Source organism: Nothoprocta perdicaria, unplaced genomic scaffold, assembly GCF_003342845.1.
Source record: "Nothoprocta perdicaria isolate Ctin4 unplaced genomic scaffold, notPer1 scaffold_4, whole genome shotgun sequence".
NCBI lineage: Eukaryota > Metazoa > Chordata > Aves > Tinamiformes > Tinamidae > Nothoprocta > Nothoprocta perdicaria.
Genome location: NW_020455643.1, coordinates 9983574 through 10003903, shown reverse-complemented (window position 1 = coordinate 10003903; position 20330 = coordinate 9983574). Strand labels below are relative to the sequence as shown.

The 20330-nt window shown below is 45.3% G+C and overlaps 1 protein-coding gene across 1 annotated transcript in view; it reads right to left on the bottom strand.

The window, feature by feature from the left end:
- LPP (LIM domain containing preferred translocation partner in lipoma) overlaps positions 1–20330 on the bottom strand; it is a 201495-nt gene that overhangs the window by 133387 nt on the left and 47778 nt on the right. Inside the window, exon 5 of the mRNA XM_026045353.1 lies at positions 7361–7480. Coding sequence (XP_025901138.1) covers positions 7361–7480 — 120 coding nt within the window. The remainder of the gene's footprint in view (positions 1–7360; positions 7481–20330) is intronic.

Sequence of the window (20330 nt, the reverse complement as noted above, 5' to 3'; positions counted from 1 at the left end):
TCTCAAAAGGTTCCAGCCAGGAAGGTAAAAGGCAATCAATAAGAGCAAATATAGACACAGCCCCTTAAACTATCCATGGATGCTCTTATTTTAATGGTTAACGGTTCTGAACTGGGAACATCTTGCAGCGCTCCTGGGATATGTTCAGGCAATAAATGTATCGTGTTTATTTATGCATAGGTAGCAGGGTCTAGTTTAGGAACTGCTTGGCCTAGGCTTAACTCTGCTGTGGGCCACAGACTCTTCCGGGGAGCTCTTTTCCCATCTCACCTGAAATGAGGCTGGGAAGGGGAAGGGGCTTGTTCTGCCTTTGGACTATACAGGAAGGGCTCCCAGAAGAGGTCCTCTCTCACCAGTAGGACAGATCATGAAAGACATGATGGGCCAGCAGAGGACAAAACTACYTGAGAACATCACAGCTTTGCATCCAAAGCACCGTTCTGCAGCGAACGGCTGGGAACAGCTGGCTCTGTGCCTCAGCTTTCCATCTGCAAAACAGTAAAAGAATCAAATCCTTTCTGCCTTAGAGAATTACAAGGATAAGATATATTCAAGGAAAAACCACTAATGCTCTAGCGAATAGACTCCAGTAAGCAATCAAAATAAACTTTGAAGGCCATATTTTAAATGCTAGGGGATCCTGAACATGTGCAACTTCCATCCTTAAAATGTATTTAGAAACAGCAACAACAGCAGAAGTTAATTATCTCTCTTTTAAAGACTACAAGTCAACAGAAACTCAAAGAATGCCAGAATGTTTGAGGTTGGAAGGAACCTCTAGAGATTATCTAGTCCAACCTTCCTGCTCCAGCAGGGACACTCAGAGCACGTGGCACAGGGTGGCAGCCAGGCGGGTCTGAAAGATCTCCAGAAAAGGAGACTCCACAGTCTCCCTGGGCAGCCTGTTCCAGGGCTGTCACCCTTCCTGTCAAGAAGTTCTTCCTCACATGGAGATGGAACTTCCCGTGTTTCAACTTGTACCCATTAGCCCTTGTCCTAACACTGGCCACCACCAAGAAGAGTTTGYCCCCATCCTCCCACTCACGTCAGGTGCATCTATACCGGTCTCTAGATGAATCTGAAATAAGACGTGACTATGAAGCTAATGTTTCCTCTTCTCTGCACATCCAATCCCCCTAAGTCCACCTATGCAACAGGACCAAACTCCAGCTACACAATCTGTGGGTGCAGCCCCAGGTCCCTGCTCTTGGCCCCAGAAGCAGTGAGCGTGGGCTACAATGGTGAGCTCACAGAGTCACTGCTGTCACTGCACTACAAGTCGCAGGCAGAATGCAGGGCATCCGCTGCACAGCTGTGCAGGTGTGTTCATCTAAGCTGCTGGGTTGCTCCTTTGGCTCGGAACCATTTCCTTTCCCTAGCAGGGAGGGAAACGCAGCTGGTTCCTAGTGTGCAAAGAACAGAAACAGGCAACACAAAAGCAACAGAAGCCATGAAGAGCAGAACAAAGGAAGCCTTGTTTCCTATGGACTGCAAGTTGTGTCTTGGGCAGATTCTGACCCTAACTCTCCTCCTTCCGTCCTTCTCCTAAWGGCCTCTCCTGCATCTCTTCCTTAGCCTTAGCATCCATCTGTGCATGTCAACCAACCAACCTGTGTTTCAGCTCAGGGATCCTGGTTAGGATTCTGTAGCTGAGCATCAAGCATCTCCAAATACCTTAAGGTGCCCAAGCATTCTCTGCCCTSCCATTCAAGGCAACACTGTATATTGATACCACAGAACGGTTGAGGTTGGAAGGGACCTCTAGAGATCATACAGGCATCAGTGGTCCAGCTTCAGCTCATTCCATGCCAGAGTACACAAGCCAGACAAATCATCTAACCTTTCCATGCCTCAGTTCTCCCTTACCTGTGAAGCAGCATAAATACTTCTTTATTTCACAGGGCTGTGGCRGGGGTAAATCTACCTGTCACAACATTTGGACCCACGGACCTGTGCAAGGACATGAGCAGAGGCAGCATCCCAGTCAAGGGCAACTCCCTGCTGTGTTTGGCTACCTTGACATGTGCATGGCTTGCGAAGCCCCCTGGGACCCCACRAGACGAGTGCCAAAGCACAAGCACAAGGAAAGGAAATGACAACAGACGTCCTGAGGTGACACCGTCCAACAGCTCCGTGCCATTGTGGGGGAAGAAGCAGGAAACAAAACCCAACAATAAGTAGAAGGCCTTGGACGGCTTTAGAAAGTAAGAGACTGCCTCTCAGCTGCTCGCCACAAAATAATCACGAATGCAGAAGGGGAAAAAAAAAGATCAAATTATGAGGTACTATTTGCTTTTTATCACAGTTACCAAAGTAAATGTTTATCCTTATCCACATACAAATTTGGGATGCCTGCATAGATTTAGAGTCCAATATATTCAACAGTAGTTGTCATCTAAAGCTGTAGCCAAGCACGTAGGCAGAAAACCCAAACGATGGAAAAAAAGGAAAAGGGAACGCAAACTCCACCAAGATTTCTGCAAATCTGATTACAAATCAGAGGAAAGAAACAGCACAACTAGGGCGCTTTATTTTCACTCTGATGCTAGTACATCAGAGGAAAAAAAAAATAATACCCTGCAAAGGTCACTCTTATCCTGCTCATCTGTGACAAGCTGGTAATCTGGGATCTCGGCAAACTTTTCARAAAACTCTTAACAGACATGCTCTTATCGGCAGGATTAATGTTTAATATATGCCAACAGATGCAAGCGATGCAAGCATCTGCTAATCAGCGCCGCCTGAGCAAGCTGCACGTGCCGGCTGCTGCCGGGGGCACCCCGCCACGCACAGAGGGGCTAATGCRAACGCGGGGATCCGCCTGTGCCCACGGCCTCGCTCCTCCAGAGCGCCAACCCTGCCGTTCCCTCCAGGGCCACCTCRGAGGGTCCCTATGGACCACAGGGTCCATGGCCCTCGAGATGGGACCGGCAGGGAGGGTTTCCCGCTCGCATGGGCTCCCTGCGGCCCTGCTGCAAGCGCTGGAGCTCGCCCACATGGTGCTTGCCCAGCCTCTATCTGTGCTTCACCCCCAGCCTGCGAGGACACGGTGGAAGCTGGATGGTCCTTCTATAAAGGCAGGGAGACGCGGGGTGTCCGTGGCCTTTCGGAGCAGCCCCGGGCACCAGGGAGGCTTCTCGGCTTYGTGTCGCTGCAAGGAGCTTCATTCTCCCTTTGCTGCTCCACAGCCAGGACAGCTCTGCAACAGCCACACGTGGTGAAACACCCCTGCCTCCGATGGAAAGCTACAGCGTGCAGGCTGTTAGGAGGAGAGCACTGCTGTGTTCTCCCCGCTGCTCTGTGTGGCTCGAATTAAAATCCTTTTGACACAGCTGCACAGATGCCCAGATTAGACATGTTCAGCATAGCAGAGAGATCTGGGCATTTACGTTTACCTTGAGCATCAAATCTGACAACAGCAGCGGCTTAGCCAATTTCAGCCCAAATTGCACTGAAGATTCAACAATATTCTGAACACCCGAAAAAGCCAAATCCCACTGAGCTCCCGCCATCAGGAACTGCAAACTGTGTCACACAAACGTTACACGAGAGGCACATTAATTCTGAACCTGCCAAATTAACCTTAAGCTGCTTGTAGCCCTGAATTTTCTTCTCTTCTCTCACTTGACTGAACTCGAAAGACAAACGTTCCTGACAACAAGTGAAACGGCAGCAAACGTGCTGCAACTGCTCTCGCCCGGCCGTGCCAGTGCCCACCAAGCCCATAGGCTGGGCTCAGCCAACAGCAGGAACAAGGAAACCCGACTCTGAGCCAAGCYTAGCAAATTTGCATGCGCTAGTTTGAAGAGAACTTTAGTGCCTGGTTTTACGCAGCCCATATGTCAGCCCCCCTGGGCAAACCAATAGCCACAAGGAGCTTTTTCTTTTCCTCTTCTGGGAACTCTCTTCTCTTTGCTGACTAGTCTCAGTCACGGCAGACGACACCGCTCCACGTGAGCAAAGATGAACGTCTGGACTCGGAGCTGGGCGCTCCTGGCAGAGCTAAATGGCGTGAATATTCCGTAAATGTTGACCACCCATTACTAATCCTTAAAAAAGGCTAATTACCTTTAAACCAGGTACCTCTTATACCTTGTACGCAACCCACCAAGCCCTGTTTTGCCAAACAGGCACTCTACAGGAAATTCAGGCTAAAAGTTGGAATTTCAGAAGGTGTCTGATACCAAACAAAGCAATCAGCATTCAATACATAATACACAGCAGGGGCAAAAAACCCTGAGCTTTCATATGCTGCTATTTCTAGTATTTCATTTGCACAGCCTCTGCTGGAAGTTCTTCTACAAAGTTTTCCTGCCTTTTTTTTTATTACTATTATTTTTTAATATTAACATTTGCTTTCTGAATATATTTGAAATTTCAAGGACCAAAATTTGACATTTTGTCTGGGGTCTTGCTGCACATATCTCTTTAGCAGCACACTTAAAAAAAAGGAAAACCAAAACCACCATATCAACAAAAAACATTAAGTTGAGGAATCTCAAATTTATATTCCAGCTCATATCTGCTCTAGTGGTAAAACACTGAGCAAGGCCCACGTAAGCGCCCCGCTGGTCTAGGAATCATCATTCTCCAGTGTTTTTAGCAAGAAGTTTTCTGGTCATAGGGGGATATCCAAGGTTAACATTCCTCATTCCAAAAAGCATTATGGACTTTCCAAAATTACCATCCAGGAAACAGTCCCTCTGCTTCAGGGATCCCAAACTCATGCAGAACACTGACAGTGCAGCTCTGCGGGTGAACGAATGCCGAGCCATGGAGGGCACGTTAAATAAAACTATTTGTTGTTATCACAGGGCAGCACAGACTCCACCACACGAGGACTATTTTACAGTTTAGTTTATGCTGCTTTTAAACTATTTTAAGATAAATTAAAAAAAAAAAAAAAAGAGAAACAGATCAATACAATCTCTCTTATTCCAGAATGAGAGTATCCTCAAGAGCAAGGTATGCCAATAAAATTATTATAATGCTTTAATTCCACAGGCACAACCAGGAAAGTCTTCTCTGGATCTCTACACTTCCATCTGCAGTCATTATCCTGACAAATTTGGGAAGGTCAGCTAAGGTGTAATCCAATAAATGTGCTGATGTTCTGAGCAAGTACCTCACACTTTGCAGCTTAATCTATTATCCTGCTATAGGATCATCAAATGACTCATCAGGTTCAATACTTAGTACAGATCAAACAAAGAAAAATATCAAAGCTTTGCATTCTAGTTCCACCATTCAAGGACTTGTTTGAGTACTTTTTAATTACAGCAGATGACACGTTCAACTCTGGCATTTGCTTTTCCTAAAGGCTATCGTTGATAGTTGCTGTAATTGTACTTTTCATAGGAAATACATATGTTAACCAATAAACACTGAAAAGTCTGACAAGTTGAATGAAGAGAGGTGGCATTTGGTCCCAGATTTGAAATTTTGGGTGTTTTTTTTTTTTGGCCTAGTGTCAAATGTAGCTACTGTAACAAACACACTAGGGAATCTCACCTGGACATTCCTGGGCTCAGGGGGACAAATCTTTGTAGTCCCCCTACACACACACACACCTTAGAACTGCAAGCAAGAAAAACCACCCAAAAACATTATTTCTAATTCTACAGTAAAACAAMCAAACCTACAGATCTTTGCAATTGAATTCTGTGATCTTTTATAGATATATCACAGGTATAAAAACATTGTATTCGCCCAATCTCAGATCTCAACCAAGTATGAGGAGAAAGCCAGCAGTACTGCCAAGCAATCACGAAAGCTGCGAAGCGGTGTCACAAGTTACACGTCTCTCAGACACGGCAGCCGACTKTGCAGGCACAACAAAGGAAAATGGGGAGGACAAAACACTTCCAGGTAACTCTCTCCTAGGGTTTTGATCCTACAGGGCCTTTCTCGATAGCAGYGTACACTTCTGTGCTTGCCCTGCACAAACAAAACGAATGCAGATTGATACAGCACTTGAGCACAATCACTGCTAAAAACCTGTCCCATTTATTTCGACAACAACAACAAAATCCATTGGGAAGAGGACCAAACCACATCTAGTTTACGTTGCTGCTGTGTTTCTGATTGACCCAAATCAGACTGTTTACAAGGTCTGTAAGTTTATGCAAGAATTGTGCACATGCAGCTAGAATGAGCAAAAGGTCTMTTTAGGTTTCTGCAGAAAGCAAGGCATTCACACAGGTCAAGATGCTAGAGCCTGGGCTAGAGTTTCCAAAAGGTTGACAGATCTGACTGAGCTCCCCTTTTGCTAAATCAACAATAATTTTGCTAGTCAATAATAAAAACAATATGCTAAATCACACAGTTAAACAGGAGCAAAGTACATGATCTCTGACAGCTATTTCAATTCTGCTCTAGAAGGCAGATGTTTAACCATCCAAAACAAATGTAACAGCGAAAGGAACAAAAAGGCCAAAACTAAAGACACGGCCTATATGGGAGCACACAGTATCACCCTACGTGTTTTTTCTCCTCTTTTTTAACCTTTAATCAGAGCTGATATTAATCAAAGACAACATATGCATAGATCTGCATGCATTCCTACAAATGTATACGTATAACAAATGAGACCCGTCTTGAGAAAGAGAAGCAGCTGCACAACTTGTCACAAGCACATTTGGGATGAATGTAAAGATCTCATGAATCACCCTTTTTAAAGTGCCACGGAGGTGTCACTGTTTCATACTGTAACTAGATGACACTTTACCAGAATTTAAATAGCTCTACTCAAGTATTACCTACATTAGTGACAAAAATTAGCTGAGCTCCTGTCACCCCTGCAGTCCCTGTCTAGACACAGAAGAATAAGTGGGAATTCCAATCTGCTTTGCTGGGTTACCAACCACCCTGACAGCCGAGCTGTGATCCAAGCCACTTCATCGCCACTGATTAGACAACAAAAACAAAAGAAAACAACTTGAGATGCAGATATCTGGATTGCTCTGGCAGCGCGACAGATAAAATTTAGCAAAGAAAATGAGTAAAAGCACTTGCAAAGTGAGCAGGTTTTAATTCGCGAGCTACTGTTGATGAAATCTGGGGAGAAAGAAATGTCTTTCCTGTTTTTTGGGGGAGGGGYGAGTTATCTTTCTCTAACCATCTCCACCAGAGCAATCCAGCAATCGCCACCCGCGGCCCTTGGCTCAGAGGTGCCGCCGCGTTTGAAGCGGGGCCCCCTCCGGAGCGGCTGCTCCCTCCTTCCCATTGACAGCCACATCTGGATGCCATCAGGACAAACTGGCACGCCTGCTCTCAACACATACCAAATGGTTCACAAATTGACTCCAGCAGCCCATTTTGGCCCGTTTCCTGCTCTCAGTTGATGCAATCAGCCACCAACCTGAGTCCGAGGCTTGTAAGGAGAGCTGCTCTCCAAGTCCGCCAGGATGCTGGTCAGAGAGTCGATCTCTGCATCTAAACTGGACCGTCTCTCCTCGAGGGTCTTGCCACCAGGATTCACCTGAAAGGAAGAAAAGAGAAAGAGTTGTAGTTATTCCAATKACATGGTCTGGCACATAGTTTCCAACTGTCTTCAAGCGAAGCTGCTCTCATGGCCCAGTGATCTCTCTCGTCTTCAAGGACCAACGTTGAAATGTTGTAGCTCTCTCCATAACCAGGCATGAGCAGAAGGCCTCCATCACACGTGGGTTTAGGCTGCTTTGGAGAATTTTTAAGCATTTCCCACAATGGTGCCATTGTGTTCAGTTCACTTTGAGAATTAGAAAACTTGTGCAATCTGCTGCAGAGGTGAGAGGCAGGATAATCACTGTCTCCACAGCTGGAAAAACTGTATTTTAACACATAATTAGCTAGGAAGTCTGATCTGGGCCCTGATTTGGCCCACAACAGGTATGACCTAGGTGCCACCCAGCTTGCTCCAATCCACATTTAAACCTTTTCTGAACTGGAGCCCTAGTTAGCATTTGTCCTGTGTCCTTCCACGTCGGTCTTATCTGCAGATTCCCAGACAGAGTCTCTCCATGTGCCTGCACCTGCAGAGCTCAGCTCAGCAGAGCTCGCTTTCAGCTCCACTGTCACATGAATAAAAGTGAATACCAAAGAACTGCCTAACAACTCACCTAATTTCACCTGTAACGCCTCATCAGGCTACACCAGCACTTCCCACACACAACCCAGCTCTGTTTGCCTTCACTCTCACCAAGCTGCTTCCATTACCCAAGACAAAAATTGGCTTTCTCCTTTGGCTCACTGACTGCTCCAGAGAGTTTTTATTTAAGTTTCATTTCAGCAGTGCTAGATCATTACCTGTTTTACAAACTCCCCAGTCATCAATCCAACACAGAAATGGCAAGCTGGTCAAAGAGAGTCAGCCTGCGCAAAGCTGCCAGGCTCATACGTGCTAAGGCATTCATTAGTTCCTAATGATTACAAATTTATTGTAATCCAATATGATTTAGTATTGACTAACACAGAAATGGGATCTCCGCTATGCTTTATGCAAGAACACGTCACTTATAAGGCTGAGAGTCAGGTTAGAAACTAGTTACAATTCCAACTTTTTTTGCCCATTTTTATTGTAGAGCCAATCTAAAAACTTTCCATCCAAGTAATTTTTTCAGAAAAAAAAATCTTTCACAAACACCAGCATTGATCATTATTCCCAGACAGATGTTGTTACTTTTTTCATCTGACAATTTCCATTTTTTTTTCTTCTCTCACCGCCTCCCTATTCTCCAATTACGAGCCTACAATTAGCACAATGAAGGCACTTCCCCATTATAAAACAGATTTCTCCACTCCTATAAATGTTTAAGCCAAGTAGTCAAACGCCAGCCTGGAAGGCCAGAGAGATGTGGAAGCCATGCAAGTCCTCAAYGCGTGAGATAAACTGTGCAAAAAGCCACTGGCAGAGCCAGGAATAAAACTAGGAAAAAAAAAATAGAATTTTGGTACCCAGGGCATGGGGCTGTGCTGACCTTGGACAGAGAGGACAGTGCTATATAAGAAGGGTGGTCAAATTCATTTCAGTTTCTTTGCATTTCCACACCACATTATTCCCAGGTTCTCATTCCCCAGAACAGAGTGCATTAACTGGCTCGCAAACACTGCAGAACAAGTTGTAAGGCTGTAAAAGTTTAATGTCCTTAGGAAATCTAGAAAAATAAAATTAAAAAAAAAATTAAAAAGGCATAGAAATATCTCTATTGATTTGGGGATCTCTAAAAGATTTATTTATCCAATTAAAATATAATCAACACAGATTAAGAGCTCAATTCTGCAAAGGATAGGCACAATGCAGTGTGCCAGGGCCAACAAATAATGCTAGTGATGTTTGTAAGGGCCTACTGGGACAGGACTAGAATTCTAGTGCATCAGAGAAATAGCAGCCCTCACAGAGACAGATTTCCCCTYGCCTTCTCTTCCCCAGCTCCATGAATCCCACATTTCTCTGCACGCAGTGCTCCACTTTCAGCTGCGAGGTCTGTTGCGTGTGGAAACATGAGAAGAAATATTGCAAAGCTAACTTCAATATGGGAGGGTTAAGCTCTTTCTCTTCTCAGGCTCTTCATCATGACTTGGCCATAAAAGTTTTACGGTATTACCCTGGAACAACCCAAGCCCTAGGTCCCAAGGCACAACAGGTTAGTGCAGACACGGCTCTATCCTGAGCAATCCACAGTGGTTAAGCCCCAGCCTCTGCAAACATAGAAACCAGAACCAGAAACAACTGCTTATTCTATTTCTGCCTGGATTTRCTGTATTGTTATAGACCTGTCACTTGTGCACCCTTCCCTTCAGCCAGAAGGATACGGAAAAATGGGTTTGAAGAGGAAAAAAAGATGCTATTTCTGGCCTAGGCAATGTGAGTTTGACAAAAAGCAAACACGAGTCTGCCCCCTTCCAACAAATTACTCGTGCCAGGGAACATCCACTCACGTGAATTTCTGCAACTCCTACACGCCTATCCCCTGGCTTGGTCCTGCTGCAAGCCAAAAAAGAGTGAAAAAAAAAAAAAAACAGAAAATTAGCAGAGTTTCAACCGCTTGGCTTGTTTGGCCGCCCCATATTCCTGGTGTGCAGCTCGGAGCAGCTGTGACAGTAATCCACTGCTGAGCYCTGTCAACCCACACCGTTCTGATGAAAACCAGCTTTAATTTGCTAATCCTATCACCCAGCACCAGTCAGTGTCACAGGTCCCCCCCCTCATCACCCCAAGGAATATTCATTTTCGGAACATGCAGCATTTCGGCGCAGGCACCTCCAAGCTTAGCTCGCTGTGCTAAAAAAAGGGCATCAGGCCATTCACTGGGCCAGAGACACAAAAAGCACATTGATTTCCCTGGAGGCCGTGCTAGATCACCTGCTTTAATCACACTTTGCAAGCTACAGAAGAGGAATTAGAACATTTGTCACTTGCCCAAGTCAGCTCCTTGTAGTTGGTATAAAGAGAAAAGAACGGGAGAAACTGGCTCCCACATTTCCTTCCGAATTCCTCTTTCTTGACCCAAACTGCACATCTCCTATGGCAGGGACAAGCTAAGTACTTGTTGCAGTATCTCCTAGGGCTCCCGCGCTGGTTTAGAAGGGAAGACGCTCTCATTTCATGTCTTCCCTCATAAACCATCGCAACATTTCAGACGTTTATACCTGCACGCTTGCCTTGCCACATTGATGTGTGCTGTGTTAGGGCTGAGCTTTCCTAAGCAGGCAATTGGAAAGGAAAGAAGGGGAGACCCCAAACCAACAAGCACACGAGGATACGTCTTCCTCAAACCCTATTCCATGGGCTCTGCATGCAACAGATGTCCCAATACTTCCTTCGCTATCACAAGTTATAGAAAAATCTCATAATTCACCTGTGGAAGCATGGAAAGAAACACCAAAGGGTTGAGAAGGATCCTAGCTAATGTTAGCTGGGAATAAACGGCCTTTGCAGCAAAGGCAGTGATGGTGCCGGAGCAGGAAGCAGCAGCAAGCAGAGCGAGGCAGGCAGGCACAACACGGGTTGGGAGCGGGGGGCAGCAGATAAGGATTTATGCCCTCAAAGACTTCTTCAGATTTTGCCCTAGCAAAGCCCACTGAGCTGCACACAGGCCAGCACAGCTCTAAACCCTTGGCTAGTGTAACCAGCCTTGGTTTCGCAGAATGCAGCTCCGTTAGCTCCTCATTCACCCCCACTTGTACCTCCTAACATGTGAGCAGCCCCAGCACACGTTGCTGCAAGTCAGACCCTTGAGGGCAGGATGGAGCCACACTAGGCTCATCAGGCAAGGAGACCACACGGCACTTGCCACCTGCAAAAGCTCCTTCCATTTTCCCTACCCTTCAGCTTTGCCTAGGCCAGCTCTCTGCCCACTTCTGCCAGGCTGCAGCCCACTCCAGGCCTGAAACTCCCYACAGCATCCGGAGATGTTGGGGCACAGACTACGGTGGTAGGAAGAGCAAATGGAACAACTCTCCAAACGAGGACTGGGTATCTCCTTCTACTCCATGGCCTCTGCCACTGGCCTTGGACAGAGCCACAGGCAGTAAAAAAGAACAGGGCTCTTATCTCCTGTTYTAGCTGGGGCGAAGGAAGAAGGGAAGGATGTTTGATTTTAATGGTATCCACTTTACATGCAAGAAAAGACTGAGAAATTTTAACCAGAAAGAAGTGATTCAGTCCTGATACACTCCAGGCTGGAGTTTGTATTTTTTTTTTTCTTTGCACTTTCTCCAACAATACAACTGCCAGAGGCAAGATCCCTTTCAAACACACACCCTTGTTTCTCTCCCTGTTGCTGTAGAATTTCCCAGTCTTCTTTCCAAGGTCACAAAAGCCATCTAAAGTGCAAAAAGACACTGCAGTGGTGAAAAAAGAAAAAAAGAAAGCATCCTTCAGGGCATATATCAAAAAAAAAATGAAGCATCCAGAAGACAAGCTGCTGCGATCTCTTTTCCCTTGAATCTACACGAGTGCAAACCTTTTGTTTTGAATTCCCTAATACAAACTAAAAGAACTCAAAGATGCTGCCCCACCAAGCTCGCACAGGGAGACAAGGGCTGACTACAGCACAGGGGGTGGGATCCAAGATGCTTGSGCTTGATGCAAAGTTGCTGTTCCAGGCATCAGGGAGGGGCTGCAAATGCAGTCGTGCCCTTCAGAAACAGAGAGATTGAGTCTTTTGAAACAAATTTGAAATGATGGAAGACTTCAGCAGATGTGACCGCAGTGATTTCAGCAGATGTGATTGTACCAAGGATCTAATAGAAAAGACCTTCCCTGCTGTTCCATCAGGCTAAAGGCAGCCCTGAAACATCCTTTTCAGTCTTTTGATGACATCAAGGATAAAAGCTAAAGGGAAGTCAGTATTTATTTTTTCCCCTGATCTTTAAAAAAAAAAAAAAAAAAAAAAAAGTCATGGGATAGTTTTACCTGGTTTATGTCACTGCATATTAGCTGGACAAAAGAGCAACAGTGGAAAAGTTGGGAGTGGATTGTTCAAAGATGGCCTTTTGTATCTCCCTGACACTGCAGTCACCTAACTGAGCATCTAACTTCCATGACCCAGGCCACTTCTGAAGGTCCCCTGAGGAGCAAGTAGGCTTACCTGGCAATACTTCCAACAGGGCATAAAGAGCAGGGAGGCAGACCAAGCAAGAGCTGAAGCTGGCCTCCCTTCTTGGGCAAGAGCAGCCAAAGAATGTGCCAAGTGCCGAGAAGGTGCCCCGTGACAGCGTGTGCACCAGCAGCAGTGCTGCAGCAAACCGCAGGAGATGCAGATGCTGCCATGCAAGGTGCAGGGGAGCACAGAGTTCGGTAAATGGTGCCAGGCTCCCGAGCTCCCAGCTCATCCAACCCATGGCACACATCCGGGATAGCCACTGGCTCAATATCTGCTTCTCCATTCACATGAAAAGTAAATAGGAGTGAATTTTGTGAGGATTAATTGGTCTCATCTTAGAAGAGTGTTCTAAGAGTCTCTGCAACGATCACGTAGACAAAACACGATCTGCTAATCATTGCTGGGAGATAACTCACTGTGTCTTAACAACTGATTTATAACTTTRCAGTCATGTAGAAGCTTAAAAAAAGGAACAATAATAATTGAAAAAGTAGAAACAGCAGGTAATAAAAGAAGAAAACCTTAAACTAGAAGCTACTGAAATSAAGTGGGGCAGGTACTTCTTCATGCCACATGAAAAAATGCTGCTAAYTGGTAGAATCCTTTGCTGCAAGACAATGCATTTTTTTTTCTTGCAAGTTTACATGAATTTCAAAAGCAGAGAAAGGTATGGAAGAAAACTCCATCTATATGTATACTCTCCTCCTGACCACCGCTGACCTAGTTCAGCTCTTTACAGACATTTGCATTTATAAGAAGCCTCCACTTGCCCTGYGTTCGCCCCGCTGACACCAGCCCGAGTCACTTCCTAAGCCATGGGGYGTATGTCAAAATCTACAGGTTAATAACTGATCGTCTGCACAGTGCTGGGGCTCAGACCAACACCTGGGAACCCTCTTCTTTCCCCCTTGAAGCTGAGATGATGCATTCAGCCTCCTGGGACACACCTCAAGGAGATCAATCTCTTCCTTGCCTCGTTCCTCCTCCACGTGCCAGCTAGATGCCACAGCAGGACTATCTCAGCTCACGATGCAATACAGACTACAGCTCTTAAGAGAGAGAGTGCCAGGGCGAGTTAAGGAAAGACCAACTTCAGATGAGAGGTTTTGCCTTTCAGCACTGCCTGCATCACATGCGTTAGCCCAGCCAAGGCACGCTGAGCAGCAGGACTGCTAAACATCCCCCTCTTTTTATTTTCCTGAGAGAGAAAGAAGGAAAACACTTGGTTGCCATTATGAATCTCTATTACAGTAAAGTCTTTGTATTTCCCTAGAGACCAGTGCGATCAGTTCTGCCCACAGGAATAGCTAGAGACCATCCCTGTCCCAAGGAGCTTATGGTGAATTAGAAACCAGACCTGGAAAAAGAAAACAGGTGAAGTGGGACCAGTGAGTGCCAGAGAGCACTAGGCAGAGTAATGCCACAAAGACACTAATYCCCTGGGCCAAACCTGCTCCTCAGCAAGCATTTCATCTCTGCATTTGACATCCAAGCACATGCCAGGAGAACTGCCACCTGTGCACCAAAGCTCCCCTGCAGCTTAACTGCAAAACCAGCTGTGTTCACACGACCAGGAAGGCACCMAAAGAGCAGGCCAGAGGCCTCCTCTCAGCCCTTAACAATCCATTGACCCTGCACACCCCAAAATGAGACCCAGATCCCGAGCCAGCACCTCAGCAGGTACTGGGTGATACCACTGGAGCAGAAGATGAAGCTGTGCTGGGTTGGAGCGCAGGGCCACCTTCCTTCCCATCAGCTCATGCTTGTAACTTCAGGCAGAAGTGGCCTCTTCTTCCATGCATGGTCTACCCAGACCTGCTTGCAAAACCACAGAAGGCACAAGTCTGGGACAGAGAACACACGTCAAGGAGGAGGATGCACCAAGCAGTTTGGTGACCCAAACTGAGCTGCCTGGGAACCCAACTGCATTCTGCAAAGCACCCARAGCATGAAGAGGTCCCGACACCTCCACCGTGGGTACAGACCCACACATGGCTTTGGGGGGTTTGGACCATAAGGTTTTGCTCACAACAAAGAGTCCTCWAGATATCAAAGTTGGCTAAATGCAGCTTTCAAAACATGTGGCACTAAAAGACACGGCAAAGTGGGAAACGCTGCTCAGTCAACCTGGAGATCTGCACCCTGCAGCCCCCAGGTGCAGAAGGAGGAGGGATCGTGCCAGTCAAGCACACAAAGGCAACAGGCTGGGCTTGGTAAGGAGCAGCCCAGGATGAAGAGAGAGGAGCCGTCCCAGGAGCCGGCATCTGCCCGAGCAGCAGCCGTCCTGGTACTTCACTTAACACRTCTGATCAAAAGCTTCAGGAGTCTTTGTATGTTAAGTGCTACCAGATGCAAAATCGGCAGCGAGATGAGAACTGTATTAATAAACTAAGGAGGCACATCAAGTTATTTGAAAACTGAGTTGGGAAGAGGGGGAGAGGAGGGGGAAGAATAAAACCAGTTTATTTTTCCATTAAGGCAATTTAATATTCTCCAGGTGGAGTTACAATCACTCGTCCTTGGGAATTAAATTGAATTAGGGAAACGCTCTTGTTCATCAGCAGAATACACAATAGAAAACGGAATATATCAATTTTTCTTTATGTCTTCTGCAGGACGGTGCTACTTCTCTATTCACAGAGCAAGAAGAGTTGGCCATGAAATCTTTCTGACCCAGCACGACTTTCACTGACTGTAACTAACTTTACAGCAGTGGGGAATATATCCTTTTTCTTTTAATTAATGCAATTACATTAGGACTCATTATTGATAATTATGGTGACTGTTAAAAGTTTCCCCTTTCTTTGCCCACTCCCCCGCCAACCTAAAATCTGCTCCAATATCGTCACAAATTAATGTTTAATTAGCCATCAAGCAGAGCTGATGTTCCCTGCAGAGCATTGCTGCTTGCAGGAAAAAAAGAAAAAAAAACGAAAACTAAAAGCAATATTGGGTATTTCATCATCTGCCTCCAAGAGGAACCACATCCAAAGAGTAACCAATTACCCCAATATAGTTACAAAGTTTAATCAATATAGAAATCAAATAGCTCATTAAGTGTCCACTACAATAAACCAAAGCCTTTGTACTGACTATTATAACACGGAAGTTACATTTATAAATGATCCCATGGCAATTTCCAAGATCAAAGACTCTTAACTTCCACATCCTGGCTGAACTGCAGCTTTCTTCTCTCTCCTGCCRGTGTAAGAGAGCAGGGAAGAGGAGGACGGCACAGGACGCATCTATGTTCATTCACKACAGGCCACAAGTTACACAGAGCTGCACACATCTGCTGCCCGGTGCTGCCTTACCGAACTGCACGCCCATGAGAAGGCAGGGCAGGACACTCTTGCAATATCTCCCAGCTGTTCTGACACTTCATTTTATCTCCTATTCATTATTTTTATAACAAGCCATGAAACTCTTTGAAACTTTTAAGTGAGCTGCGCTGTCAAGGAAAAGCAGGTTGAAAACACTGAGGAGCAAGGAAAGAAACATATAACGTTTGACAGGATTTAGATCGCTCGCTCTTCCACAAGCGACTAATATGCAACTAACGTGCAGAGTTGATGCTTAGAATTGACATCAGAATGGAAGCCATGCGAGGGAAAACTACTTGTAACAGCAGCTTTTCCCTATTTTACATGGGGAAAAAAAACACCAAACAATCTCCTTTCCATCAGATGATCCCGAAGCAACTAACGTGCAGAGCTGCTGCTGGGTAATTTTACTTCTTTCCACGCTTTTGGTGAGGCTAATGCTGCAACACTGCGCCCAGGTTGGGAGGGAGAACTTTAAATACTTGAGAGACCCCCCCAAAAGCCAAGAGGGCTGATGAGGAGAGGCACAGAGCACACATTTGGTTTCACTTACCACAAAGGAGGCCGAGCAGCAGCTCGACAGCAAGGTATGACCAGTTTCACCAAGTATAAATGATGGAGATTGCCCAATCCGGCAAAACAGAATGACACACAGTAGCTGCAAACTGAAGCCCCAAAAACACTATTGGGGGATAAAAGGGGCACCCCAATTCTGCGGGTGTAATTCACCAACAGAACAAACTTGCAGCGTTTCTCCATCCCTTAATATCTATGACAGGAGCACAACTGGATGCCTTTGGGCTTTCTGCATGCGCCTGGCTGAAGTCTCCTGACGGGCTGCACGCAGAAGGGCACAGCTGACAATTTAATGGCTCTGCTCGCCCCCAAATCTATAGGGGTGGGCAAGGAAAGGAGCTGCCGCATTCATAAAGATCTGCCTACATCATCTCGTGTTTGTACCGCTTTAACTGGAAATTAAATTTACATGAACAAACTCTTTCCCACACAAGACTGTATATTGTGACAGTTAAATGAAGAGCTTTTTAAAAGGGACATGTCTCAGGCAATTTTAATCAAAAAAGATAGGTTTTGTTAAAGCTACCAATTTCAGAAAATTAAGGTTGACTAAAACTGTTTTTAAAAACTCCTTTTGAAATCTCATCACATGTTGGAAATCCATGTGCAGCTGCTTGTGTCACCTGAAAAAAGACTGCATAAAACATAAGCATACGCTTAATTTTACACGTGTGCTTAAGTTCTATCAACTTTAACGAAGTTTAAGCACACAGGCAAGCTTCCCTGTATTTGATGGAGCATTCCCAAACAAGGGCTATTATTAAAATCAAYACAAAAATATTATCAAAATTGTCTAGTCAGCCTTCGCAACCCAAATAAGCTCCAAGTGCACAAGTCAAGCACGTAACATTTTTGAATTTGTTTGCCTGTTTTGCCATATGAGGACGGTGTAGGTGCCAAGAAGTTTGCAATGATTCAAGAGYCTCCCAGAGAGCCAGGCAACATTTCATAAAAATGGAGGCACAGATCTATATGAATATGTTTTTTGGGTTTTTTTTTCCTTTGTTTTTTTAAAAGCACCAAATATTTCTGAAAGAGAATATCAGAGGAAGACCACAGACCTGCAGTACACCCAACTCCGAACAGCAAGTAACCTGCACTGCCCAGAGCCCCACTGCAAAACTCTGTTGAGAGAATTCCCACAATGTGCATCCTTTTTGGATAAGCTTGGGGGTTTATTTTGGTGCTGTCCCAACGTAGAGAAATGAATGCAAGCTGCTCTTTTTCACTAAGAATTCAAGCCTGAAAGCGTTTGTGCATCAGAAAGCGCAGTGTCCTCTGTACACGCTAGGCCTCAGGAAAGTCTCTCTTAACTCTGCTTCTGCTCAGAACCAACACAACCACTGAAGCCAAACAGGATTTACTTCCCTCATAGAAAGCATATTCRCTACCTACATTATTTTAAGACCCAGTATCAGCATCTACTGAATCCTGCTCCGCGCTCTCAGGAGGGAGCCCTACCCCGAGCTGAGGGACACGCTGGTGCCACAGCCCTCGCATCAGCCTGAGGAGCAAAACCTTGGGGAAAACACAGAAGTCCATCACAGGGCAGGAGAAAGGGAATTTCCAGACCCCAACAATGGGGCAGGAAGGGGAGAGCAAGTCAGGAATGAGGGGAATTAGCAGAGCCGAACACAAAAGCTAGACCTGAGACAGCAGGACACGAGGGAAGGATGAGGCGGGGAAGGAAGGAGCTGCRGATCACGATGGCTGAAGCAGAGAAAGCTTCAAGGGCACCTGCAACAGAGTTGTTGCTTGATGTCCTAGGCCACACCTGGAGTTGCTATAGCTTGACCCAAACCTTTCTGCTTTTCTTCTCATACAACTAAAACCACAAGTGTGAAAACGTTATATCATGTTTTCCAGACGCTCTCATTCTTAATATTTTCTTTGCCCATCAAAGGTAATCAACTTGCTACATTTTTATCAGTGAATCAAAGCTACRAAATACAATCATGGGGAATGGCTCTGCAAAGATGAAATTTAATAGCAGTGGACGTTTAAAGTCATGCAGGCCCTTCTGTCCCAGAATAAATTACTCCAACTCTGGCTACAACCACATTTCTCACTGGCATTTAGACCATCTCTCAGCTTGCTCATACTGTCTCTCTCAGTCCTACACACRCTCTTTGCAAAAGGCAACACTTTCTGACAACAAAACTGGTTTGTTGTCAAAACAACAACATCACAGCAGCTAAGGGTCAAAGCTTTGTTTTCCTTCAGTGATAGAACTGACACCCAAAAAGAAATTGAGGGGCTATGTATTTGAGCTGTTTCAATTCTTGGAGTTTAGATGTGTTTTCATCTTTCCTGTAATATGTAATTACTGCTAGACTAAATTTCCAGCAACCAACAGGACAATTTGCCTTATTCTTTGAACTCTCTGGGAGCTACAAAACTGAGCTCACACAGACAACTAGATTTTCCAATGAGTACTTCTGTATCACAGTACTTAAAGCATCAAAACCAAGGCAGAAAACCCATTCTCTGCCATATCCTGCCTTCTGCAATGTCCCAGCCTACCATCATGTCCAAACTTCACTGAAAGACCTGCTCCTCTTAACCACACCTACTAGTTCCAGTCAGTTTCTGCTACAATTTTACTTATTTTTCTCAGATACTAGGACTGACAGACTGCTTGTCTCGGTCTCACTGTAGCATTAGAGTTCCCTAATGCCATGGGTGCTACCTGGTTTTCATATGAAGGAAGTGGGTCTTAGGAGAGATCTTTTCCAGGACCTCCTAATGCAACAGCAAGCTTGAACAGCACTCCAAAGAAGAGAGATTCATTTAATATTGACAGTATTATCYTACCTTCCTCCACCTCATCTGATCTACTTCAGCAGGAGGATGTCCACATCTTCAGATCTTTTTCCCATCTGCTTAAATCAGTCTCTTTGGATACAGCGATGTTGTACTTCCTTTTGTCTACCACAGACCTTATTGTCTCTGCTTGACAGCAAAAAACTGCCTGCTCTTTCTGCATCCTCTCCATGTCTCCTATTACTTGCCATCTTCGACTCTGTTATCCATAGGTGGAAAATCCACTTTATAGATTAACCTCCAAGACTAACAGTTGTAGGCACAGAACTTGGCTCCAGCATCAGAAACACGGCAGCATACCAGGAACAAGGGAGTCCACACAAGGCAGGATGTGTCCACCACGGATGTAACTCGGCACAGAACCAGGGACACAGTCACGCTGCTTCCACCCAAAGGGTACATGTGCATAACACTGCCTCGGGTCTTCACCTGGATTCATTTTTGTTTAATTATCTCTGGGCATGTCAATCAAATCTTTAACCTCTTAGAATTTCTTGGATGGTCCCACACCCTTATTTACTTGTGACCTGTATGGCCTGCATTGGCTTTTGCTTTATCCTGTTAACCCTGTTCCCTCCCCTCATTACTGGCAGCTTGTCAGCTTATCAAAAGCTGCTTCTGTTCCACCTCGCCACAGGTTTCACMAGCTCAGCAACAACCCTGCTCCCAAAGGCAGCATCAGCATGCGCAGTTACATCACCTCACACATTTTGGGTACGCTGATACTACACCAAACAATAACAAATGCACTAAATAATGAAGCAATARCCATGACAACAATAGTAAGAACAGCTAACTGTCTGGGTGCTTGCTTCCTTTGTAGTCCTTGTTGAGAGGTTTAGCTGTTAAAGGCTGTACTATGTTATAACATTGCCAAAATATTAATAGCCAAGCAGAGAGATGAATGGSAGGCTTACATTGTACAATTAAAACTTTTCCAGTTTATCCTTTCAGTAAAATTTGTGGTTTATAATAAGCATCTTTGTCTATTCTGAAGAGAGTAAGGACTGGAAACTTGCAT